General features: G+C 41.1%; 1 protein-coding gene across 1 annotated transcript in view; it reads right to left on the reverse strand.

The window, feature by feature from the left end:
* Positions 1 to 286: 286 nt before the first annotated feature.
* The window catches only part of DNAH5 (dynein axonemal heavy chain 5), a 163,144-nt gene continuing 136,308 nt past the window's right edge, over positions 287 to 27,122 (reverse strand). Inside the window, exons 70-79 of the mRNA XM_054985833.1 lie at positions 24,947 to 25,096; positions 14,241 to 14,486; positions 12,923 to 13,142; positions 11,727 to 11,932; positions 10,052 to 10,255; positions 8,004 to 8,219; positions 7,542 to 7,754; positions 7,112 to 7,264; positions 4,707 to 4,938; positions 287 to 1,557 (exon numbers count right to left, since the gene is read on the reverse strand). Coding sequence (XP_054841808.1) covers positions 1,406 to 1,557; positions 4,707 to 4,938; positions 7,112 to 7,264; positions 7,542 to 7,754; positions 8,004 to 8,219; positions 10,052 to 10,255; positions 11,727 to 11,932; positions 12,923 to 13,142; positions 14,241 to 14,486; positions 24,947 to 25,096 — 1,992 coding nt within the window. The 3' untranslated portion in view covers positions 287 to 1,405. The remainder of the gene's footprint in view (positions 1,558 to 4,706; positions 4,939 to 7,111; positions 7,265 to 7,541; positions 7,755 to 8,003; positions 8,220 to 10,051; positions 10,256 to 11,726; positions 11,933 to 12,922; positions 13,143 to 14,240; positions 14,487 to 24,946; positions 25,097 to 27,122) is intronic.

Genomic DNA, 27,122 nt, shown 5'->3' on the forward strand with positions numbered 1-27,122 from the left:
AGAGGCAGCGGAAACTCTCAAGCAAACGCTGAAGCCCATCGACTCACAAGGCAGCACTAAAAAAATTACAGAATTTCAGCAGGTTTGTCAGCATGATCTGTATCAGCAAATATCACTGCGCTACACTGAATCCATTAATGCTTTTCTCATGTGTGTTATAACATCTGAAAGGCATCTGTTCTTCCTCCCCCCGCTTTAAATGTCTTCCACAAGTGCTTTGTTTATGGTATTCTAAAGCCCCAATCGCTATTGATGCACCAACTACAATCAATCACTCTGAAACAGATTTTTAAATGGTAGTTTTTAATAACATAAGCGATTACCCATAGATCAGGGAGCAAAACTGCAATTCAATATAACTTGTACATAATTACCTAATAACAAAAGTAGCTGGTGAACTGTAAGCTTTGTTCCAAATTTATGATTGGATTTTTAAAATACGAATGTAAATATACAGTGTTAAAACATACCTGGATTCTTAAACGGCTCTACCAAATTTCAGATTTCCATCCAGTAGCTTAGTACTGAAAGGTGGGACTTGATGTACAAATGGGACAGAGCAAAATTAGCTAGCATGATCAACCTTTCTCTTCAGCTGACTTGCAACATGAAATGATATCTATACTCAATGGAAAGTCAATGGGAAATCAAAAAGAAAGAGGACAGGACAGACGTGATAAAAGGGTAAAGGCAGAAAGCAAATCAGCACAGAAAGAGATGATGCGCTCTACACCCAGATTTCATACCTTAAATAATTCTAAGCCAACACTCTACAGCTTTGCTCATGAACTCCATTCACTGAAATTAAATCAAACAACACAGGCATAATCCAAAAGGCACTGGGCATTCCTAATTCCCACTGATTTCAATAGGACTCCAGAACATGACACAGTTTCTCTGGATCAAAGCCAGGGAATTTCAAGTGTCTGAGAAGGCAGCGAACCCCTCTTGAAGAATTAGGTAGTTGAAGAATTATTGCAAGCCAACTGTCATTCAGTTGCCAGTTTGCTTTAAACTTCTCTGGAGAGAAACTCACATTTTGTGTTTATGGAGGCACTCCTTTTTTAGTGTGTGTGTGGGGGGGGGGATGATTCTATAGAGATCACAGTGACAAAGTCTTCCTATCTTTCCTGACTCACTTAAATTGGTGTTGCAAAAACAGTAAGTGTCAAAATTCCCTAGAGATCAAAGTAGTAATTGAGCTTCTGGGTTCCCGTATCATTATCCTATTGAACCTTGAGAGAAAGTAAAGGTAGAGCGAAAGGGAAGCCATGGTCTTTATTTTTTTTTTAAGGCACACGAAACCTGTGACCATCGCCTAGCTAATTCCTGAGACGTGGCTTCTCAATTTAAGAAGAAGAAAAAGATGTTTCTAATTTTTAAAAGGCTGGTGTTTCTCTGAACATTACTTGACATCACACAGTAGGGCAACGCCGCGCAAGATCCAATGCTCCGGTGGTTGGGCAGTCCGGAGGTCTACTGCAGCAATGTAATTCAGATCAGTCCGAACTGGTTTCTTGTAGATTGGGCATGAGTACAGACGTGGATCTCTGGATGCTAGGGAGACGGAGACAGAAATAAAGGCTCAAAAGAAACTGAGCACTCTGCTGGAGAACACAAACCAAATAAAAATCGTGTATGCAGTTAAGATTCACAGGATAATAAGAAATTTTCACATGGGTGGTAGTAAATTTTTTTTTAAAACTTACTTTATTTGCAAAGAACATTCAAATTTTAAAAAATAAAACAAGCTGCATAGACAGTAGAAATAACCATATGACAATAGAGAGAAAGCGACACAAGAGGCAGGTATAAGAGCACTGAGCTTGAATGGGCTACATGAAGGGTGAGAGTCACGTCCCAGTTCAGCCATGACATTTGCCAAGTTTGGAGGGCAAAACTCATCTCTCGAGGCTGTCCTGGGGATAACATCAGCTCAGAGGAGCTCATTCTGAAGTCTAAGAACAGGTGTAGAAAAACGTCTTTCACTGCCATTTCCTCTCCTGCTACCCACCCCAGGCCCTGACAACACAAGGCCTGAACTCAACCAATGGGCCTTTGCCATATACAAGCTGCCTCAAGCACCTGCAAGTCAAAATGACCACCAGTTAGCTAGTTTGCCTCGAAAAATAGGGCTCATTAAGGAAAATGGTCACAGCCAAAAGAACTGTCTCTCCCCTAAATAAAACAAAAGTAGGAAATGGGCCACAAGATTCTAATATTTACTTCATAGGGGTTTTTTCCCCCTTAAACAAAACGGACTGCTTTCAAGCAAACATCACAGGTTAAATTCCACAACGCAGAACAGCCTGGTCTTTGGGTGTCCATCTATTCAGCCCACAATCCCCTTTGACAGCTGCTTCCCTCCTCCGAGGACCCCAGAGGTCTTTCTCTTCACTTCCAAAGTTGCTCTTTCAATCTTCTGACTTGTTTGCTCAAGCAGAGCCAAACTCTGTACATTTAGCTGTCAACACTACCACCAGCAGACCCAGATACAACTCACAGCCTGCCCAACATTCACTAGGAAGTGCATTCTTGCAAGAGAGAGAAGTTTGATTTAAAGCTTGAGTGACATTTATATTAAAAAAGCTTTAAATATTCTAAGCAATGAAAGAGAACACAATTGCTCCTTTTCCAATGTGTTGGTTTTTCTTTGGTGCTTTGACGAGATAAACTTCACTTGGAAAGACGCATATGTTCACATTTAGCTGAAACTTACGCATAACCAGGCAGAACAAGAGGGGATGGTGGACAGGCAAATTCCATCAACCCTCTCAGACCAAAGACCATTTGGAGTCATCTCGCTCCATCCCAGACTACAACAGTGAGCAAGCTCATACAGCCTCTGACAAAAAGAGACCTTTTGGTCTGCTGGTCTGTTTTACACAGCTTCTATTGTTGGCTTTTGGTCTTCATTTTTAAACAAGACACATTAAAAAAAAATAAGGCTGCTAAGTCTTGCTGCCATAGATTTCACTCATACATCCAGTTCCACATGCATGAGCCCATGGACTTGGGCAGAGCTAAGCGCACCTCATGTGGTACAGGACTGGAATCATAATCCAAATACAATGCAATAACTAAGGATGGAAGAAAATTTTGCTCCTTTGAGATCTGGGCTGGAATCCCATCTCTGGGCAGAGGTAGAAATATTTCACAAATGGGGTCATGGCCTGCTACTCTCTGGCAGGTTCCAGGCCATTCCCAAAATACAGAGAAGGTACTGCAGCAAGGAAGGAGATATGTTCAAGTTCCCTTCCCCTGGAATATGTAAAGATTTTTTTTAAAATGAACACTTTCTCCTCAAGGGATTGCATCTCCACAGAAAAGAGAAAAAATAAACACACACATATTCCATCCCTACTATGTCCCTTCGAGGCTGTCCGATGGAGGGGTGGAGCAAGAACAGCCCTGTGATCAATGCTAGATCCCCCACTCATCCCCGCCCCCTCAAACACACACATCTTCTGATGCAAGCAGGACGGTCATAACAAATAACAGAAGCCATTCCAGATTGTGTGAGCCACACTGAAGTTTTGGTAGGCAGAAAAAATTCACTCCATTCTCCATCAAAATTCTGTCGAGGGTAATCAGGCAACTCCACCTATCTTTGATATGATAGAGCCATCTTGGAGCATCTGAAGGGCTATCAAATAGATGATGTGGCAAAGTTGTTTCCTGCACCCCAGAGGGTTGGACCAGAACCAGTAGGTTAAAATTAAAGCAAAGGAGTTTTTGGTTAAACATTAGGAAGAACATTAGGAAGAGCCCGCTTGCGGGGAGGGTGGGTTAAAAATAAAATAAATAAATAAATAACTTCCTGACAGGGCGGTTGCTCAGCAGAACAGGCTTCCTCGGGAGGTGGTGGGCTCTCCTTCTTTGAAGGTTTTTAAGCAGAGACTAGATGGCCGTCTGTCAGCAATGCTGATTCTGTAACTCAGTATGAACTTAGGCAGACAGTGAGAGGGAGGGCCGGAAAGGATGAGCCGGCGCTCAGGTTTCATGACCCTTTCTTAATATGCCCAGAGTACTGCCGATCGCCACTTTGGGGTGGGGAAGGAGTTTTCCTCCAGGCCAGATGGGCAGGGTATCCTGGAAGTTCTGGGCATTGAGCAGAAGCCACTGTGAAAGGTGGGGGAAGGGAAGAGCTGTGAATTTCCTGCATTGTGCAGAAGGTTGGATTAGATGACCCTCTGGGGTCCCTTTCAGCACTATGTCTCAATGTTTCCTGCAGTTCTCACTGGTCACCCCACATAACCAAGGTTCAGGTCTGAGTGATCTGTTGCATTAGCCACCCATTTTCTTATCCTTCCTGCTGCTCCTGCCTTGACCCTTTGCTAAACTGCTCATAAACCATGCCTGTCGGTGCTGCCACTGCCAGGGTTCCTCCGGCAGACACACTTGGAAGTCAACTTGGCAGTGATATGTGGCGTGAGAATCACTTTAACGCTGCTCTTTCTGTGTACATCATGCTTGCAGATTAAAGGCTTTCCAGCTTCTTGTACATCTGAGCAGCACCACCTAAGCTGGTCTTTTGGGGCCATCATCAGTAATTGTTTTAATTGGACTGGCAACTCATTCATTTGTCAGGAAACTTGGCTGTAATGGGAACACAGGCAGACATTGCCACAAAAAAAGGCAGCTTTTAAAAATTAAAATATTGTTAACAATAGCCATTGATTTATTAGCAGCAGCTTAATACTTACTGTTATTTTCTGCATATATTCTGATCACGGGCATCAATTCAAAGAGCACCTTGGGCTTCGATTCTATGAGTTTCATATTCCTTTTGTCCCACCCAGCTCCTTCTAAATAGAGGCCGTAGACATAGACTCCTTCGGCTGGAGGAACGGTGATATCATCCTTCATCCACTTGGTCACCTCATTGCATAGAACTACACTGTCCAGGGCCCATCCTTTATTGGCACGGGTAATTTCCTGTTCAAAGGAACAAAGTGGCAAAGGCATGGAAATGAGATTTCAATGGGCAAAGAGCCAAATCATTCATTAAGCCTACAAAATCATCAATAAGGCCAATCCTGAGTATGGCAGGTAACTTGGAACTACAGAGAAATAGTTAGAGAGATGGATTAGAATTTTGAGATCTGGGTTCAAACTTTCACACTGGTAGGAAGCTTGCTGGACACCTGGTGGGTCAGACACAAACACTATATCTAACCTACCTCACAAGGTTGTTGTGAGAATAAAACAGAGAGGAAGAACCATTTTTGCGGTCCTAGCTCCATGGAAGAAGAGCAGGATAGAAATGTGACAGATAACCCTACTACCCCTCGGTTCCTGCGGCTTACCAAGACATTCTTCGCATCTGACAAAGAGAACTGTGATTCTCGAAAGCTTATGCTACAGTAAAGTTCGTTAGTCTTAAAGGTGCTACTGGACTCTTTTCGATACTTTTTTCTGCCACACCATTTTCCCACATTTTCTCTACCTTACAGACATCTACCCTCACACCACTCATGCCATGCCTTTCCATCATAAAGTCTGAAGAAAACTCGACCACTAGGGTCCTGACTTGAAATATGAAAGGGGGTGCCTTTTGTTCATTCTCGCTGCCCCAAAACTTCGTGTTAAGTCAGAGCCACTAAACCCAGTCCAAAAGAAAGGGCTAAACCAATTAATCCTTCCTTATTGAAACTGACCCAGTTCAGACCAACTTCATTTTAGTATTGCCTGAACAGAAGCCTCCACCTGCCGGCAGAGGGCACTGGCTCAAGCATGCGCTGTGACCAGAATACCTTTTTGTAACTTTCTCTGCAAAGAGAGAACCACGGCTAACATATCCTCATCTTCTTGGCAGTCTTCCTTATCCTAACCACTTGCCCAGAAAGTACAGCCCTTTTTTAGCCTAAAAAAGGCCAGGCCACTGGTCTCAGGAGTGTGGACGCCCCATTCAACCCTGAACTGCTGTTTGCACAAATAAAACCTTTTATTTAAAGGTGTGTGACGGGGGGAGTCAGGAGAATAAAGCCTGGACTTTCAAACGAACTCTATTGCAAGTAAAATAAATTAAAGAAGTCCCAGATCCAGAGTCAGGGAGTATTTGAGTCTCAGTCTTTGAGCTGCAAGAAAGGTTTCCTCCCAACAGCAGAAATGCTTCCTCAGAAGGCCCTCAGCTGCTGAGGGTCACTGTTCATCCCTCCTTTTCCCTCCCCCTCTCCAGGCTCTCTCCTCTTGGATCCTCCCGCTCTCCGGTCCTTCAGGGCTTCCAACTGCCATCTCCCAACGGCCATCCTCCTGCTAAGCAACCACTACTCAGCCTCTCTGTAAAAACCCCTCCCTCTAGAGGGCAGTATTCTCTCTTTTTCCAATAACAGATATTTTCCCAAAGTTTACAGAAGGACAGGGCTTTTTTTCAGGGGGAACGTGGTGGAACAGAGTTCCGGTACCTCTTGAAAATAGTGCTTGAAAATAATATTATTTCAAAGAATCCCGTGTGTTTCTTCCTCATTTCCGCCACCTCTTTTCCCAGAAAAAAAACCCTGCAGAAGGAAGAAGCTGTGGCAAAGTACAGGGAGCAAGTTTTCTGCTCCCTTTCATCGTTCGTTTTGGCTGTCAGAAATGCCTGGAGAAACTAACAATTTGAAATAAATGAAATTATTGAGCCTAGCTCGTTCCCGGTTCTCTAGCAGCACTTTGCAGACCAGAGCATTAGGCAGTGAGTATTCTGCACCCGGCTCACAGAAAAGCAGAAAAGGCACAAATACATATTATAGAAGCAAGAGTAAAGCCTGGATTCATGCAATCTGAAGGAGACAAAGGGAACCCAAATCAATTTATATAAGAAAAGATATTATCTTGAGCACATAAAGCTGCCTTATATGGAGACAGGTCATTGATCTATCAAGGTCAGTATTGTCTGCTCTGGCTGGCAGAAGCTCTGCGAGGTCTCAGGTAGAGGTCTTTCACCTACTACCTGATCCTTTTTCAAATGGAGATGCAAGAAATTGAACCTGGAACCTCCCGCATACAAAGAGGATGCTCTACCACTGAACCACAGTTGCTCTCCAACAGTTCTCTACCATTCAGATGGCAAGCAAAAATAGGTATATCAGGAACAGACAGGAGGATGTTTGAATAGGTGCTCTTTAACCTGTCTCATTGCCGTTAGAAATCCTTGAGGGTTGAAAAACCCTGTCATCCAAAAGCAGTTTGGTCGCCCTTCAAAAATCCAACAATGAAACTGCCGGTTTCGTTCAAGCAGCTCAGTGAACCAGAAGCCAAGAGTGCTGGAGGCCCAAGATGCCTAGAAACAGAGGAGATAAGGAAAAGATTTTAGAACAATATATGAAGTTCGATACTATGTGCTTACTGCAACACTAGTATGGTAGGTGCTGCGTTCTAGCTACAGCTTTTTTGAATCCCAGCAAAGTCTAGAAGATGCTAAACTGATTGGTTCATGTCGAAGATACATGCATCTCCCTGATACAGATGGTAGCAGAATGGAATGCAGGATGTACAGTCCAAAGTATTACTGATCCAATGTTGTTATTTTCCCTGACGGCGAAAGAAATAGTACTGACCTTCCGCCAACGTTCAGGAATCCTAGCGTCATACATACAGTCCAGAGCATCTCTGAGGTTCTCACTCATGATGATCGTCCCATCGATGGCAAGCTTTAGGTCCGTCAGAGTGTTCCGTACCAGGGCAATAATCCTCTGCATTCTATCTATCTCTTGTCGTAAGAAGATGTTCATGGGCTGGAACGGCCCCATATGCTGCAGTCTCTCCTTTACCTGAAATGAGAAAGTGTAGATCATATGCATAAAGGTAAAGGGAGTCCCCTGTGCAAGCACTGAGTGATTACTGACCCATGGGGGGGACGTCGCATCACGCCGTTTTCTTGGCAGACTTTTTGTTATGGGGTGGTTTGCCATTGCCTTCCCCAGAACATATGCATATCAACAGTATATCAATAGCATTTTTAAAAAATAAATCGGACAATTCTGGGGAGAAATCATGGGCGGTTAATTTCATGGACTTGCCTCAAAGGGTACATAGTCTGCAGGAAGCTTCTCCAACATATCATCAGCCAGCCTGGCAACCACAGCCTCTCTGGTCTCTCCTCCACCACTGGAGCTGTCTTTCGGCTGGATGCTGAGAATGGTGTCCAGCACATCTTTGGCAAGTTTGCTCTGGTAAGTAATGTCCGCATTGGGATGCAGCCCAAACACTTCTGGTGTATCATAAGCAGGCAAGCCCTGAACAGGCAAAAAGATCAAGAAGGAGTCGTATAGATCATGGAGCCGAAAGCTTGACAAACATTGACAATTATATAAATAAAAACATGTGACCGCAACAATAAAGACTAGCACATTATATTAAACTACCTCTCATCTGAATGTTTAACAAGACCTTCAGAAAGTGAAATTAAAACTATTTGTATGAATAAATCTTGCCTTGCTGGCGTGCCTTATGGATAAAGGCCTTAGCAAAAAAGAATTCTGGAAGAAAGAAGGGAAATCATAGACTGGCGGATAAAAGAATAATTCAAGTGGCCATGCTTTCTTTCAGTAGCAAGCTATAGGTTAGATTGTAAACTATACCATAAATAGTGTAACAGAGCTTGAGTGTAGGCCTCATGTCTCTGCGAGACAGTGGATAAGAGTAGGTGAGTTATCATTTTATTTATATACTGCTTTTCTCCCCACTTAGAACTCAAAGTGGCTTACAGCATTCTTATGTTTTCCATTTCATTCTCACAAAAGCCAGGGGTCATTTCGTAGAAAAAGAGCTGGAGGAACTCATTAGCATAACTCATTAGCATATGCCACGCCTCTTGCCATCACCAGAAATGTGTCATTAGTATGGCTGATTTGCATATGCCACACCCCGTGACATCACCTATTCTGGTTGTTTTGGACCCAATCCTGGCCATTCAGGGCCGAAATTGGGCCCAAAATGGCAAAAAGAGGCTGAAAATGGCTGAAAAGGGGCCCCAAACAGTCAGGATCGGGCCACTGATGACGGGGAGAGTGATCCACCACCTGTCAGAGGCCCAATCCAGGCCGTTTCAACCCCAATCCAGGCCGAAACGGGCCCAAAATGGCTGAGAGTCAGGTGGGTGGGGCCACCTGACATGTGACCTCTTTGGGGAACTGCCGGAACTGCATTCCTGTGCGTTCCCCCTCGAAATGAACCCTGATAAAAGCCATATGAAGTAGCTTAGGCTGAGTGTGTGTCACTGGCCCATGGCCACCTGGCAAGTTTCCATGACAGAGCAGAGAATCGAGCCTGGGTCTCCCAAATCCTACACTGACACTCTAACCACAGACAGAGAGCATTCTGCAAATCTGAGGGTCTGTCTGTATGAGATAGCAGTTGTGGAGACAGGGTCCATGAGACCAGTTCCAATGAGAGTGGCATTACATCTTGTATTTCTGATTAATAAAACGTCAGTTGTGTTCTCCCAAACTGATGATTATTTCCCAGAGATGTCAATGTACCTGGCTGAGCTGCTACAGTAGGCCTCAAAAGCCATACCTCAATCAGCATAGCAACATTGTTTCGTTTGGCATTCTTTCAGTGATCCCTAAAAATTGCTGTTTTGTTCTGTATGTATTTTAGCTTTGGTTTTAATTGTTTTCAAAATGGGCGGTTTTAAAAAGTGATTGTATTGAGTATGTTTTGTTAGCTGCCTGGGTGGTCTTGTGAAGGCAGAAAGGCATGATATACATTTTGTAAAATAAAATAAAATCAGTCTATCATGTACTAGGACCCCAAAGGATATAGAAGGTTATCCTTAGTGCCCTTCCACAAGAATATTTCCTGTCCACAATGTGCCAGCTAAGCTTCAGAGAAACAGTAACTGAGGCAGAAATGGCAGGCTCCAGATGCAGTAAAAATTCTCATCTGGCCGCTAGCATCACGTTTCACCCAACAAACACCACATCTGGGCATCAGGAAGCTTCATTAAAGGAGCGTTTTCCAGGGCAGGAACCTCATAGAAAAGAAAGGTTTCCATCTGACCAACTCCAACTAAACCTCTCTGAGGTTTCTCCTTCCAACATACACACTTGCTAATTTTACACACCTGTATGTACTGAAGATAGTGATCCACTGCAGTGCACTTGGGGACACTGTAGCCTTTGTAGAAGGAGAAGTCTGGACTGAACATATTTTCACTGAACCAGACTTTAGCAAATGTGTTCAGCAGCCTTTTGTCGTAGTCATCCGTAACTCTTCCACCATATTGAATCTCTCCTATCATGTACCGAACTGTATTCCAAGACACCCCCTGAAACAAAAGTTCAAAAGAGCAAATAGCAACAGTATGCTAAAATGTATCTTGTCATGAACATCCCCCTCTATATGTAGTCATGTGTGAGCAATCCTAGAGTTCTGGGAATTGTACTTAGGGTTGCCAATCCCCCGCTGGGGACGGGAGATCTGCCATTGTCCTGGCGGGAGGGGGACCCGCTCCCCCCTCTGCCCATACTTACCTGCCCAGCAAGGGAGGCACGGATGTCCCAGGGGCATGCTCCTGGAGAGTGTGGCATGCTCCCTGGGGGCGCGGCACCCTCCAGCGGACCCGATCCAGCCATATTCGGGCCCAATTCGGGTTGATTTGGGCCCAAATTGGCCCAGATTGGGCCACTGCAGAGCATTGGAGCACTCCCAGGCTCCTCAGCAGCCCGCTCCAGGACGATTCAGAACTGATACAGGCCAATTCGGGGGGCCCTCCTGCACAGTGCAGGAGCACTCCTACAGTGGCTGCAGCCAGCGTGATGGCATCACTTCCTGGAAGTGACGTCAGCACGCAGGCCTGGGACTCCGCGCAACAGGAAGCAGAGCAAGTAGGTGCTTGGGGCCCCCACCTCCCGCCGGGACAACAGGGGGACCTGGCAACCATAGCTGCACCTCCTGTTCCAGAGTTGCCATGCCAAGTGTGGCCAAGGCCTACTTCTCACTATTTCCGGGCTGTGCCATACCAGACTGCATGTGGAGACTCACAGGATGGAATGTTCCTCAAAGCGGGGGGGGGGGGGGGACCATAAACGTAGAAAGCTGTGCCACAACTCTTGTCCCTCACAATATAGTTTTATAAGGGGGAGGAAGCATTAAATCACTTAAGCCCACTTGCACCTCTACATGTTGTGATCCAGACACAGGCTCACCACTTCAGTAATAAGAACGCTCTAAAAAGGTTTGCTCACAAAACCAACACGGAGCAAATGGGCAGGTACCCCAATGTCTGTCTGAGATCCTGGGGGACAGGATAGAGAAAGAGAGAGCAGCTGAGCTCCCCATTCCTCACAACCACTAAACCTTTTAGTTTGTTGCATTTTTTAAAACTAATACCGCAACTATTGTGGTGATAGGCACACTGGCTCTCTAGAAGCTATTTTCTTTTATATGGAAAAAGTGTTGCTATGTTTCTTTTAGAGCAATCTGTCCTGCCTTCAAACTGCTCAGCCAGCACTACCTCAAGGAACAAAAGGAAGGAAGGAAATAGTTAACCTTTTCTCAGAAATCCCCGCAGCCTGTAAATATCCCAGCTGATAAAGAGAATCTTTCTTAAAGGATCTGCTGCATTTATGTTCTTAGGGTTTCTCCAGTACCTTCTGTCATGACGTCCTGGACAAGGAAGCTCCCCATAGATTACCACAGCTATATGCAAAGGCTCAGGAACACATCTCATCAAAAAGTAATACTACTTCAAATACTAACATGATGCTAAATGGTTATTTTCAATTGCCGCCAAGTACCTTTTTGATGTCCATGTCATCCAGATGGTTCTGAACAAACTGCACTGTGGCATTGAAATCAGCTTGGTTAAATTCGTAAGGAATGTTCCATCCTAGAGGCCCAAATTTCCTTCTTTCCTGAACTGTGGAATGCAGGAAAGCCACGGCATAGAGCATCGGCTTCCACTGGACCATGTTGCTGATATCCAAAAGATCCTGGCTCACACCTGGGTTTTTTAAAAGATTAATAGATGCCATCAGAAAATACAACCGCTGCATCGTTTCCTATGAAGGCTCAGGAAAAAGCCCGATCGAAGATAGTTTTGCTCTCTGAAGCTGTTTTTGTATCAATCACACAGCAATAAATGCGTAAAAATATCTAATTCCCAACATGGCCCAAACTATGGATACATAAAACCAGAGACTGAGGCTATGACAAGACAAGACGGATCTTTCTACAGTCTCGAAAAACTAGGAGTTATAGTTCTCTCCTGACAAACGTATCAACCAAAATCCCTAAGGAACCAAGGAACAGTGACGTTTTTTAAACATCATGCCAGTAGTCATTCAGAAATGTTTATTCACTAAAATAAAGCCAAACTTGCAGTTTTCTGTGTAATATATTTGTACACTGATGTTCAAAATTTCAAATAGGTTGAAGAGGTCAAACATCTGGAAGAAAATGAACAGTTGGCAACATAATCCCCTAACCATTGTTTCACAGATCTGCCCACGATAGTTTTTAAGGGATGGCTTTTATTTATTTTAACTCCTGTATACACCGCTCTTCCAAAGCTCTGAGGGGCTTGTAATGCCTATACTAAATCTATTCACCTACAAAGGTCCTACGTAACCTCCCACCCATAAATATCTTCTGCCCAAACTCATCATAACAATGTAACAGCAGATGACCTCATAATAATGTCCAGAAGGAATTTACACAAAATCAACAAGAAAGGCAGATGATGCATCTACCATAGGAGGCTGTTTTACCCTTGGGAACCTGTAGTTCAAAATGGCCATACTGTCATTGATGGCAAACAGCCAACAGTGACTTCTAGTCTGGTCTAAATTTAAAAACATACACAGGAGAACACCACCACTCGAGATATGTTTTAAAAGCTATGGGTTAGTCCCCTGAGAAACCCACTGGAATTAACTGGGCTTGTGTATTTGATGGTACACTGGTATTTTTTTCAGGAGGAAAAGTCACTCACCTCCATAGGTTCTCTTAAGGCCAGCTCTGAGTCCTTGAGGAGGCTCATTGGTGAATTTAATAGACATCTGAAGAAGTGTAATGGGGAAGTGTTTGTGAACCTCGGTTGTCACCCACAAGCGAAAAGCCTCATGAACAGTCTCAGTTTCCACAATGGTGTCCATCAATTCGTCCATAAAGTCAAGGCCTAGGTGACAATTTTGCAGGAGTGCCCATCCTCCCTAAAGGAAGAAAACAAGATAACCTAGGCTAGGTTTGTTCTTCATTTTGGAAACCTTTCATCATCTTTATCAGCCAATAGTGACAGTATACAACCTTCCTATATCAGCACAACACCTTCTGAAATGATACGCAAGACTCTGTTTCAAATAATTCCTAAAGGGACCTCAGGTGAGGCTCATACCTCTGTTTCTGCTCTCCCAGAATGAACCCAGGAAACAGTATGCCATTGGATACCTTCACATAAGCAACATAAAGGAGTTTTTTTGGCTGATTAATCAAAATTTGGATGAGCAAGCACCACTATACGGTGTCAATAAGGATCTTGTATATTAAGATCTGTACTAAATACCACTGTCAGATAATTATCATATAGATAACACAAACATATGTCATCTTCAGTAAGAATAAACAATAAAGTATCACCTGCTGTTTTGTAATATCATGATAAAGTTCCCCCAGTCATCCACACACAGCTGGTTTCAAAAAGTACATCTCTGTTATTATTTTCATCGGTGATAACAAGTCATGTATATGGATCCAGCCTTAAACTAAAGTTACGGGGTTTGTGCCACAGAATGCAAGAGTTGTGCCTCTCTTCCTCTTCTGTTTCCCATATCGAGTTTGTTACAACGCTTGACCTGACATGTTTCCACTGTACCCCACTGTCTGTCATTTGTTGAGCGGGTGAAACTTACACATATCTTAGCTTACTAGACATTAAGGGCAGCCATTTGATCTTAGCAGCCAGTGTGGCACAATCCTTAAGAGTGTTGGATTAGGGACTGGAAGACATGGGGTCAAATGCCCACTCTGCCATGAAGGCTGATTGATTAATCTTGGGCCAGTCACTCCCTGTGAGCATCAGCTACCTCACAGAGCTGTCTGGAAGATAAAATAGGGGAAGGAAGAAACCTTTGAGGAAAGGAGGAATAAAAATGGGATTGACTAACAGACAGAGTAAATTGGTTCTACATTGGATCAGCAGCCCCTTGTTTTTTCTTGCTGCGCTCAAACCTGGTGTGATGCATTTTGATAAGCATCCATTTCCTGGAAAATTCAAAAACTGACTAGCCCCGACACACAATTCAGACTCTTACATGTGCCATTGTTTGCTGTAGAAGTTTGCGCGCATGGACCTCTTGCCCTTGGCCCATGGAAACGTAACGAGTCTCAATCTTCAGCCTCTTCCCCAAAGCAATGATGGAATCCGTGGGATCAGAACCCATGGAAAGGAAGCAAATGAGAGGTGTGCGTGGGTCAGATTCCATCCAGGTCTTCTCCAGGTCTAAGATGACTCCTTCAGCATATTTTTCATCCATTGTATCCATAATGTATTTCCTAGCCTAATAGGAAAATGTAAAAAAAACTATGCAGTTTAATATTTACGTTTATCAATAGACCAAATATTTGGATCCTATGAATCGTGAAAGTATAGGAAGGCAACACAGCTTCCCAACCACATTTCCCCTAAATAACATGTTTGTGGCATCAAGGGGCGGGAAACATCAGGATCTCTTTAACACGTGCACCAAACTCGAGTCTTATTGGAGGAAACCTAACTCAGCTTGTGCTTAATGTGTGACCTGAAGCTTATCTTTAAAATAGTGTGTGGAGGGGGGGTGCAAATCAGCTCCTGTGCATGTGGGGAAGCAGGAGGAGAGCCTTTATACCCTCCTTGCCACCCCACACACTTTAACCAGCAGAGGAGGGCGGGGGGGGGGGAGGCCTATTTGTGCTAAAGCTGGTTCTACACATTTTCCCAGGCATGATTAGATGATACAGGCAGATCATAGGAGGTTTGGGGCACATGTAAAGAGGCCTTCCGTTTTAGAGGACAGTGGGTACTTGCTGCTTTCCCTGGTTCAATTGCCTTCTGAATCAGGCACCAAGAAATAAACTTGGCTGTGTGATAGTTGTTGGGGGAAAGGGGTTAAATATATAACTCCCACCCACTGTTTTTACCTTAAAAGCACACTGAAAATGCTCCTCCTGACCCCACAATCACATTACTTAGGAAACAGTTAAGAGTCAAATATTTATATCCTGCCATTAACTTTATATCAAACATCCCTACAAGATGAACTACATATCGTTTTAAAAAGGTTAAAAACCCAAAATACAGTTTTAGAAAGGCTGTATTAGGCAGACCACTGCAGGTATTAAAATGGTTCCCAAAAATATATTTGTATTTTCAAGTCGCGTGATCAGAAAAAGTGAAAGCTGAATATACAATAAAATCAATGTCAAGAATTGCAGCTTGGAATAAACAGAGATTTTATATTATATTATATTATATTATATTATATTATATTATATTATATTATATTATATTATATTATATTATATTATATTATATTATATTATATTATATTATATTATATTATATTATATTATATTATATTATATTATATTATATTGTATTATATTGTATTATATTATATTATACAACAAATGGCAGTCCAAAAGCTCGATTCCAAAACAGCATTACTTATTTCACTCAAGTGATGTCTATATTTTTTACATTTACCCAAACTTGGCATACGTGGGCCCTCCTGTAAAACCCATTTTTACTGACTAGAAAATATCCAGGCATCCATGTGATTTCAGCAGCTCTGGGGCGGGAAACGCAGTCTGAGAAGCTGGGAGCAAAATCTACGATAATCTTCCAGGGATTTGTGGATAAAGGCGGAATAAGCTCAGTCACTTCCCTGGAAACACCTCAGATGCTCACAGATTACCGTCATCCTTTCCACAAAGTTGGCGCTTTTTTAAAAGAAAAATGTTATAGCCCAAAGTGCCTGATTTTTTTAAAATGTATTTATTTTAAAACATTTTAACTCCACCTGTCCTTGTGGTTCAAGGTAGCTTACAATAGTGAAATTTAAAAAGTTACATGGAAAAACAAAATAATATCCCTTTCTCCCTCTTCCCCTTAAAAGATGTCTGCCGTTCAAACTTCCTCAAAAGCCCAGGCAAACATCAGGCCTTGCAGCACCTCCTGAAGGTCACCAACGTAGGGGCTCCCCTCCCCTCTTCAGAGAGCCCATTCCACAGAACAAGGGGCACAAAGGAAGAGGCCCAAGTGCTGGTTGATGCCCGACAGACCATCCCAAGAGGAGGGATTGCCAATGGAGGGCTGCCTGAAGACCACAGTTGCAAAAAAAGAGAGTAAAGAGTGGTATTTACAAAGTAGGTATAGCAGCAGTGACCACGTACTAGCCTTGCTAACAGTCACAATGTATTTACTAATACAATACATAAACTCAATACACAGTAAAAGGCATGTACAATGAACAATTATCAATACAATAAACAATACAATTAATTCACATGTGGAAAACCATTCATACAATTGCTAAAATGCAGGTACCTCAAGATAATAAAGTGCTGGTGCTACCAATTGCTACATGAATTCATTGCGCATATAACTATTAAGGTGAAAGTGCATAATAACAACCCAGCATATTTATATTCCACAGGTCCTGGATAGCAAAAGTCCAATTAGTGAGTGAGAACGTCCAATAAAACAACGTCAATCCTTGTTGTATATGTATTGTCGAAGGCTTTCACGGCCGGAGAACGATGGTTGTTGTGGGTTTTCCGGGCTGTATTGCCGTGGTCTTGGCATTGTAGTTCCTGACGTTCCTGAGCATGGTTTCCAGTTCTGAAAAACACCAGGCTAACAAAACACTCTATACTCGACAATAGTCCTGCAGAGAAGATTAGCACATCAAGCACCAATCAAGCAAAAGAACCTCCTCAGGATACAGTGAAGCCTCCCGCCATTAGCATTCCACACCCTGGGAAACTCTTACAGGATGACTCAGCTCAACCCCACCCCTCCTGAGTAGATACAAATGACCTACATCTTTTCCACACTGTGACACTGAGAGATCTCTGTCTTTTGGTGCTACCTCTGAAGATGCCAGCCACAGCTGCTGGCGAAACGTCAGGAACTACAATGCCAAGACCACGGCAATACAGCCCGGAAAACCCACAACAACCTTGTTATATATACTTGCTGTGTGGAATCCAAAAACAAAGGTCTGGTTTATTGCATTGATAATACAATTATTAGTAAATACATTGTGACTGAAGGGGGCGTGGCATCTGTGCAAGATGGATGCATGTTGAAGGAGCTCCAGCTCTCCCCCGCCTGGAAGCATGTAAGTAAAGCTTTTTAAAGCTTAAAGTTTGAGGAGGCTATGAAAAAGCAGGGGCTGATGAAGAAAAAATCACCAACAAAAGCAGTTAAGTGCTTGCAAAACCTCTTTGAAGGAGCTGACTTTGAAGTGCAGAAAAGCCAAGGCCTGGAAAGCAAAACAAACATGGCCGAGGGTATACTGGAAGCTAGTGCAGAGGTAAATAAACAGCTTTTACTCTTACCTAAACAAATAGCACAGCTTGAACAGTCACTCTTAAAACAAATGTCGGCTTTAATACAGCCCCTTTCAATGCAGTTGGCAGACATTAAACTAGAGCTCAGTAAAACAAATGCAAAAGTTGAAAATGCCCTGGATTTGGCTCTTATGTCGCAGAGGGATATTCGTGATCTCCAAGATACCTCTGATTCTCATGAAATGAGGCTAATTAACCTTGAAGTGGCTGCACGAAGAAACAATTTGAAGATAAGAAACGTAGAAGAGTTGCAATCTATTAATGATAACTTAATCACAATGCTAACTAAATGGTTCTCCGAACTGCTCAATTTACCTAACGATGCAGAGCTAACCATCACTAAGGCTTTTCGACTGGGATCTGAGCAGGCTGCCAAAAAGAGAAATCTTCCAAGAGATATCATTGTGGAAATTGCAGACCACAAAATACGCAAGCAACTAATGGATGTGACCAGAGTCAAAAGCCCACTTCTTTTCAACGAAAAGCCAGCTTACATCTTTCCTGATTTACCGGGTGAAGTGTTGTCCAAAAGGAAGGACTTAAAATCAGTCACTTTAGCCTTGCAAAGAGCTAACATTCGTTACAGATGGAGCAACTTTATTAAACTCTCTGTCATGCATAATGGAAAACAACTGATTGCTTCAAATTTAGATGAGGCTGAACAATTGCTGCAGAACTTGCATGTGGAGACTCCGATGGATGTCAGCAAGTATAGTCAAAAAAGAAAATTTCCAACACCTTCTCCTCAAAAAGGGAGTAAAATCCCTATTCTGGACAACTAATTAAGAACAACAAAAAAGAATTAAGCTTAATGTGGGAATGTGTTTTTGAGTTTAGTCAACAGTTGAGGTGGAAATTCTCTGCACGTTAATGTTCATCTTATTTTTCCAGGTGGGGGGAGCCTAGGGTGGTTTCTTCAGTGTGGCTCCTGTTGGGTTGATAGTTCCAAAGGGTTGGTTTTTTACCAAATAGCTAGTGTGTGCAGTAACACACTAGTCCAAGTGAACTATAACTGTTTTTTTTTCCTTATAAAAATTTCTACAGTTTTATAGTTTTGAGCTGTTACTAATAAGATTTGGGGGAGGGAAGAGGGGTATACTGTTATAGGGTTAAGGGGAATTGTATTGTGGAGGGTCTTGTTACTATAAAAGTTAATTAGTTTAAGTAGTGATTTTTAATTTTTTTTTTACATTTGCTAGAACTCAGCCTCTAAAGTGCACCAGTGTAAAAATATTTTATTTTATAGCTGCAAATTAAAATATTGCTTATTGTATATCTAAGCTGCTAGCTTAGTGTTCTTTGGCTTCTGTTGAGTTAGTTTTTAAGGGTTGGGTTTTTTTTCTCTCTCAACAAATAGCTAGTGCGTGAAGTAACACACTAGTCCACGTGATTTATAATTGTCTTTTTATTTTTTCTTACTCAAGTTTTTATAGCTTCATATTTTTGTATTTTTTAATGCTCTGTTACTAATAAGAACTGGGGGAGGGAAAGGGAAATAGTATTAACGGATTATATAAAAGTGATTTTTGTTTTTTATAAAAGTTAATTAGTTTAAATAGTGTTTTTATAGATTCCTTTCTACAACGCTTGATAGAGCTTAGTTGTTTGTTTTTTGAGATAAAATGTATTAGAGCAAAAATACTTAATTCTACTGTCACAAATTAAAATATTGCTTACTGCAATCTTTGTATCTAAGCTTCTAGCTTAGTATTTTTAGTACTGCTTTAATTTTAATTTTGGTAAAGAAACATAAAAAAGAGGGGGGGAAGAAAAGAGGAGGAAAAAACAGAAGATTAGCTATTTCAAAGTTGAAGAAGTGTTTAATTTTTGGTCGTTAATAAGTATCTGATAAGTTATTTGAGAACTATTTTTTCTTATAACAAACAAAAATAGATATGGCAGACCATCTCAAAGTTATTTCCTTTAATGTACGTGGCCTTGGAAATCCGATTAAGAGAAAACGAATTATTTCTGAATTATCTAAAACAGGTTCAGACATTATTTTACTACAAGAAACTCATTTTGATTCTAAACATACAAAAAACTTGAAGTCTAATCGTTATCATTTACAATACCATGCAGTTGGGACTTCCAAAGCAAGAGGGGTGTCCATCCTTATTTCAAAAACTTTACCATTTCAACTTAATGACTTAATTAGAGACTCTAAGGGCAGGTTTCTATTCATTAAGGGTACAATTGAAAACCAGCTATACACCTTTGGTTCTATATATGCACCTAACCAGGACCAACTAACATTTATAAAAAATTCTTTAGACAAATTTACACAATTTAGTGAAGGCACTCAGATTTTAGGGGGAGATTTAAATTATATAATAAATTATAAACTAGATAGATCTAGACCCAAACAGAAGACATCTAAATATAAGAATGACTACTCCGGTCTAGCACGCCTTTTAGAGAACAATAACCTGATTGATATTTGGAGGTATCAACACAAAAATGAAAAAGATTTTACCTATTTTTCTTCAAAATACAACATTTACACTAGAATTGATTATTTATTAGTTTCTGATTCAATTACAGACAATATAGTCAGCTCTGAATTAGGTAATATTACCTTGTCAGATCATGCATGGGTCAAATGTTCATTACAAATCAATCCAAATTTTTTCAAACCAAAATTTTGGTCATTCAATAAGTCCTTAATTACCAATCAAACAACAGTCACAGAAATTAACAAGATTATAGAATTAGCTATCATTGATAATAAAACAGAAAACATTTCACCAAGCATACTTTGGGATACAGTGAAAGTTGTTACAAGGGGACATTTAATATCTCTTTCAGCACATATTAATAAACAAAGAAATATCCTTAAACAGGAACTCCAAGAGAATATAAAAATGTTAGAAGCTACCCATAAAAGAACATGCAGTAAAAAAATTTATAAAAAATTACTATCTCAACGTAAATTACTTGAATCATTAGATATCAATAAAATCCAAAAAAAGCTACAATACATTAAAATAAATTACTGGTTCAATTCACCCAAATTTTCTAGACTTTTGTCCCACAAGATCAAAGACAAAGAGACACAAAGGTGCATTAAGAAAATAATCGACACTAAGGGAGTAGCTCACACCACAACAAAAGAGATTTTGAATGTTTTTGAGGATTACTATACTCAGTTATATACATCCAAAAAACCAAATCAGAAGTCTATTTTGCAATTTTTACAGTCACTAGCAAATTTAAAAAAACTGGACACTAAGCATCAATCTCTTTTAGATAGCCCAATTACTCAACAGGAAATATCAGAAGCAATAAAATCATTGCCAAATAATAAATCGCCAGGTCCTGATGGATTTCCATCAGAATATTACAAAAAATTTATCATGCTTATAAGCAAACCTTTAACTGAAGTTTGTAATGAAGTTTTAGAATGTGGTAAGATGCCTCCTTCTTGGACAAATGCTTCAATTACTGTAATACCAAAACAGGGCAGAGATGTTACCAACCCGGGGTCTTATAGACCCATATCCCTTTTAAACCAAGATTATAAAATCTTCACTATGGTTCTAACTAAAAGGATAAATTCATTCATTTCCCACTATATTCACCAGGACCAATCTGGTTTTATTCCATCTAGAGACCTGACTAACAATATTTACAAAACTCTAAACTTAATCTCATACTGCCAAACAAATAATATAGAGTCTGCTTTTATTTCTCTCGACATTGAAAAAGCTTTTGATTCCATTGAGATCCAATATCTTAAATCAGTGTTAAAACATATGTGTTTTGGTGATAAATTTCTAAGAATGATAGACACGATTTACTCACAAAATACAGCTCAAATTAAAATCAATGGGTTTTTTTCAAATAAAATTGCCATTCAGAGAGGTACGAGACAAGGTTGCCCACTTTCCCCCATTTTATTTATTTTGGCTATGGAACCCTTAGCAGAGACTGTTAGGAATGACACCCAAATACAAGGGATTACCACCAAAATTTACAACTTTAAATTAAGCCTTTTTGCTGATGACCTATTGCTCTATTTGGTAAATCCAATTAAATCGATTATTCCCCTACAGGAGACACTAACAAAATTCAGTAATATTTCAGGGTTAACAATTAACCAAATGAAATCTCAATTGCTCCCAGTCTATATTCAAAAAGATTCAATTACCCATCTAAAAAAAATCTGTAATTATCGTTGGGTCTCTAAATACATAAAATATTTGGGCATTAATATCTCTACAGATTTGAAGCAACTGTTTAAACTAAATCATAATGCAGTTATAGAACAAATAAAATTGAACTTAGGCAAATGGAACAAATTAAATCTCTCTTGGTTTGAAAGGTATCATATAATTAAAACATTTATTCTGCCAAAACTTTTATTTCTTATGAGAGCAATTCCACTCAAGATCCCGCAGAAAACGATGAAAAATTGGCAAAGTTTGTTAAATAAATTTTTATGGAACTATAAAAAACAGAGAATTGCTTTTACCACACTCCGACTGAAATATGGGAAAGGGGGTTTTAATTACCCAGACCTTAACACATACCAAGTAGCTACCAGGTTATTGAATGTAGTCCAGATTTTACGAACCCCAACTTCTTTGAATTGGGTTACAACGATACATCCTAATTATGCACCTCTTGTAATACAGAATTTAATATGGAATGTTAAAAATGATCATTTATGCAAATTGATAAATAATCCTTTTTTAGTGGATATACTGAGCATATGGTCTCAATACAAAAAAAAGATTTTGCCAAAATTATCCCGGTTTTCATCCTTTTTAGGACAAACATGGTTTCCCCCAGGCCAATCTAATTCTTTTATGTCTTTCTGGCAACAACAGAATTTAACTCGTTTAATTGATATATCCACAAGTACAGGTTTTTTAGATAAACAAGACTTAGAACATAAATTACAACAAAAAATGCAATGGTTTACTTATCTTCAACTTTCTCACATGATGTATCAAATTGGAATTAAACAAATCCTTAGTAACCCTATGACAGAATTTGAACAGCTCTTAAATCAAACAGATTGGACGCAAAAAGGTTTGATATCCAAACTTTATAATTTGCTTCTTAATACCTTTGAATTAAAACCTCAGAAATATCAGCTAGACTGGCAAACCGATTGTGGATCTGTAATTCCCCCAGACCAATGGGAAAAAATTTGGTCTTCTAATATAAGAGATTCTCGCATAATAAACAACAGAATTCAAGCTTATAAAATTATCCACAGATGTTATTTAACACCAAAGAGACTCTCATTATTTTCACAAACTCAGTCACCTTATTGTTGGAAAAGATGTAATTTGATAGGTTCTTTCGATCATTGCTGGTGGAATTGTCCCCTAGTTAAAAACTATTGGATAGAGATTTTAAAAAATATAAAAGAAATAACAGGTTATGAAATACCCTTTGATATTAAGCTAATTTTTCTAAATCAATGGGACAACATAGATATCCCAAGCATTAGGAAAGAATTAATTAATGACCTCCTAATGGTCGGAAAATCCCTTTTGGCAGCTAACTGGAAGTCCCCCAAGATCCCATCTATCGACAGTTGGTTTTCCAGAGTCTGGGATTATTATATCCAGGAGAAAGTTTATGATTCTATTTATATATCTCAGCATTTTCCAAAAGAAACTGATTTTATGACAAAATGGCTCCCTTTCTTTGACTACTTATTAACCAATGATATACACCCTCCAAAGCATTTATTGTTTGTCTCATGGTGTTTCTGAGCAATATGTTGGGTTCCATACAAACTGTAAAGAACCTCCCTCTCTGCTTAGGTATATTGCAATTCTCTAAGCAAATTTTCTTTTTCCTTTGTTAATATTATATTTGAAAACTGGTAGTATATTATAAGCTATCTGTTTTTTCTTGTATTATAGTTGACTTTAATATTGTGTAATTTGTTTTCCTGTTTACGCATTGTATGTTGTTTTTTTAAAGTTAATAAAAAGTTTATTAAAAAAAAAAAAAAAAAAAAAAAAAAAAAAAATACATTGTGACTGTTAGCAAGGCTAGTATGTGGTCACTGCTGCTATACCTACTATGAAGACCATAGTTGGCACACAGGGACATATGGAAGGAGATGGTTGTTTAAATATATGGGTTCCAGATTGTGAAGGGCTTTCAAGGTCATAACCAGTACCTTCAAGTTAGCTTGGAAACAGACTGGCTACCCAATGTAGTTGTTCCAAAACAGGCAAGATGCTCCCAGCAGGCAGCCCCTGACCATAGTTGGGCTGCCACATTCTGGATCAGTTGTAGTTTCTGGGTTGTTTCCAAGGGCAGCCCCATGTGGAGCACGTTGCAGTAATCCAACCATGAGATTACAAAACATGGATCATGAACTGTTCCATTTGATTAACTCCGTCCACACTGATGCATCTCCTGCGGGCACCATAGAATGCAGTGCCATCCCATGCCATGAAAAGTAATTTAACTGAAGGGCCCATAAAAGGGCCCATAACTCAGTGCTATCAATTAAAAGGATGGCCAACAGAAGGGTATTCAAAGACCTCTTTGCAACAGCTCAGAGAACCCCTTCCAATCAGACGAGGCAAGACTGAGCCAGAGGAATGAGTGGGCCAACCCAGCAAAAGAAGCTTCATTTGTTTGTTGGAGCGGGTCACTGCTGATGTACCCTCCCAAACTTATATAGATATATTCATCAAGCCTCCCCTGACTCCACATTCAGCACCTGTATGTAACCAGCCTTCTCCAGATGCTGGGAATAAACATGATCCCAGCTTCTTTGTCTCCCCCAATCCATATGCTGGAAAAAACATTCCAAACCAAACCGGGGAGGGGGTCAGAAAAAAAACTATTGTTGTGGATTAGAAAGGAAAAGGTAACAGCAAGACCCCAGCCGCTAAAGTATATCCTCTTCTCCCTCACCCCAATAAAAGGAACTTGTCACTCCCTCGTACTCTATGCAACTAACACTGGTGTTTTGTGTACGCAGAGATTTGGAGCTTTCAGAATGACCAAGGTTCCTATTATCGGGAAACAAAATAACTGGGGAAGGTTTGGCACATCGCCATCTCTTTCCTTCTCTGATGCTCACTTAAATGCTGTTCGACAAGGACCTTGCCCTTGAAAACACAGGGGGAAAATCCCAGCTAACAATTCTGTGTTGAACATTTGCTGTCGTAGCTAGTATATTCCGATCAATCACAGCAATGTCAACTGAGCGCACAAACGGTGAAAAGTGGTTGTTATTGGATTGGCTTTTTTTCCCCCTTTCAAGACACAAAATACTTCAGAACAGTTGATTAATACAGTGGGCAGCATCACGAACTCTCACCACTCCATTATTAAAAGGTTCCAAACTGTGTACTAGAACTGTATTGATCTGCAGCCTGGGGAGAATTTATTCACAACCCTGTTAAACAGATTTACTTACCTGAGCTATGGTTCTGTCAGGGCACCACGACCGAATGAGGAGGAGGCGTCTGAAGCAGTCCAGGGCTTGGTCGTAGCCACTGGGAACAGGCTCTTCTTCTGGTTTCTCCTTATCAAACCAAATTTTCCACTGTTTTTCTGTTCGCGAGATCTGTTAAGCCAATGGGGAAGAGTATGGATTGCATCACATACACAGGAAGGCTTTTTGAGATTCAAGTGCCTACCCTGGGGCATTCTAAATATGCCCTCTCTTAGGACTGTCTGCGTGGCAGCAGATCGGTTGTGGGCTTTTCCTGTGGCAGAACCAGCCCTTTATTACCAAAACGGGTGCCAAGGGCACCTTCACTCTCTGCATTTAAGAAGGTACACAAGACAGTTTAATTTCAAGAGGGCATTTGGCAGAAGGTGAACTGTCTTAGTAGCTCTGGCTGCGGTTTTACCCGGTGTTTTATTTTTACCATTTTGATGAACCGCGATGTTGTTTTTTGTCTTTGCAACTAATTGTTGCTTTGTTAGCTGCCTGGAAATGAGGTAGGATTTAAACATTTTAAATCAACAGATATGAAGACCTTCTTTATATAACGCAGTACCCTGACCTGCTGAAACAAATCCAACCTCAGTGTGGCCGTTTCCCCTTGGGATCACCATGGATGTAATGCGACTGCTTAAGGCATACCAGAAAGCTTTGCGGCTCAAAAACAGTAAAATAGGCTGCCACTGCCCAAACTGAACAGGCTTGACTGTTCACCCACTATTTGGGAAGCTGATGAGCCTCTGAGCGTGTAGAGATTTCTAGCAATGGCTCAAGCAGAAGGCCCATAGGTGAGGACACATTGGCTCAGCTTACTTAACTAAGGAAACAGCTTTATTAGTTTACAGAAGAATATAAAAGATATGGAGGAGAGAGAGAGAGAGAGCACACCGTGAATAGGAAGTTATCATAAGCTAAGATTGCAACTACTATAAAAGAAATAGAAGTATAATCTGTAACTATACCTTGGGCACCACCAAGCAGACCTGGACATCCCCTACCGGGATTGGTGTTCATCCTGGAGGGACGGCAGGAGGGGGGCAGGTAGGGGGTAGAGACACGCCAGCCTCTAGCACCTTCCCAGCTCCATCCTTAAGACAAGAACAGCCTTCATCTCTCCCAGGATAACAGTTAAACAAACATTCCAAAGAGGTGTCTGTCACAGCAATCAGCATCAATGGTGGGTTTCTTCCTACTGGCTTTACAGCCCTCTCTTCCCTGCTTTCCCTGGGCACATTTAGAAAGGTGAATCACAGGCCAGCTTAGTATCTGAAAGAGGTCTGCAGACATAGGCTGTGATCATGACACATGGGATCTGTAATTCCTTAGGAGGTGCCAGAGGCCATGTCTACTGACTTGGCTTCCACCTTTGCGAGATGGCTTTGAGGTCTGGGTGCAGGATTTGGAAACAGAGAGTGAGAATGAGCATGCAGACAGAAATGCTAGGGTAACATACACCCGTTGGTTTCCAATTTGATTTGGAAAATCCATTGATCTTTGCCAGTGGGCTGGACATGGTTCAATCTTCTCCCACTAACAAAAACAGCACAATATGGTGGGTTACAACAGCTCCGGTTGGTGTTATGGGCTGTTAACTTGGTAGACTCTTGCACTATTGATGCTACACCTACGCTGATCGCTCAAAAGTGAACTTTGCATCTGCCTGATATTTAGTTTGGTGTAGGGGTTAAGAGCGGTGGGACTCTAACCCGGAGGACCGGGTTTGATTCCCCAGTCCTCCACTTGAAGCCAGCTGGGTGACCTTGGGTCAGTCACCGCATTTTCAGAGCCCTCTCTGACCCACCCACCTCACAAGGCGATTGTTGTGAGGATAATAATAACATACTTTGTAAACCGCTCTGAGTGGGCATTAATTTGACCTGAAGGGTGGTATATAAATCAAATGTTGTTGTTATTCATAATGTTCTTCTTGATCTTCTCCTAAATCTGATAAAATGGTTGTTGCTCCTCCTGAAACATGTTCTCCAGTAGAATCAACATGTTTGAGAGAGACAGAAGCCGTAGAAGGCACCTAGATCTGGCAGTCCCTGAAGGGAGAACTCAGTTGAGATGGCTACTGAAGAGCTAGATGATAGTGGCCCCGAGGCATTTGGGAGTCTCTCTCTCTCTCTCTCTCTCTCTCTCT

This window comes from Eublepharis macularius, chromosome 7, assembly GCF_028583425.1.
Source record: "Eublepharis macularius isolate TG4126 chromosome 7, MPM_Emac_v1.0, whole genome shotgun sequence".
NCBI lineage: Eukaryota > Metazoa > Chordata > Lepidosauria > Squamata > Eublepharidae > Eublepharis > Eublepharis macularius.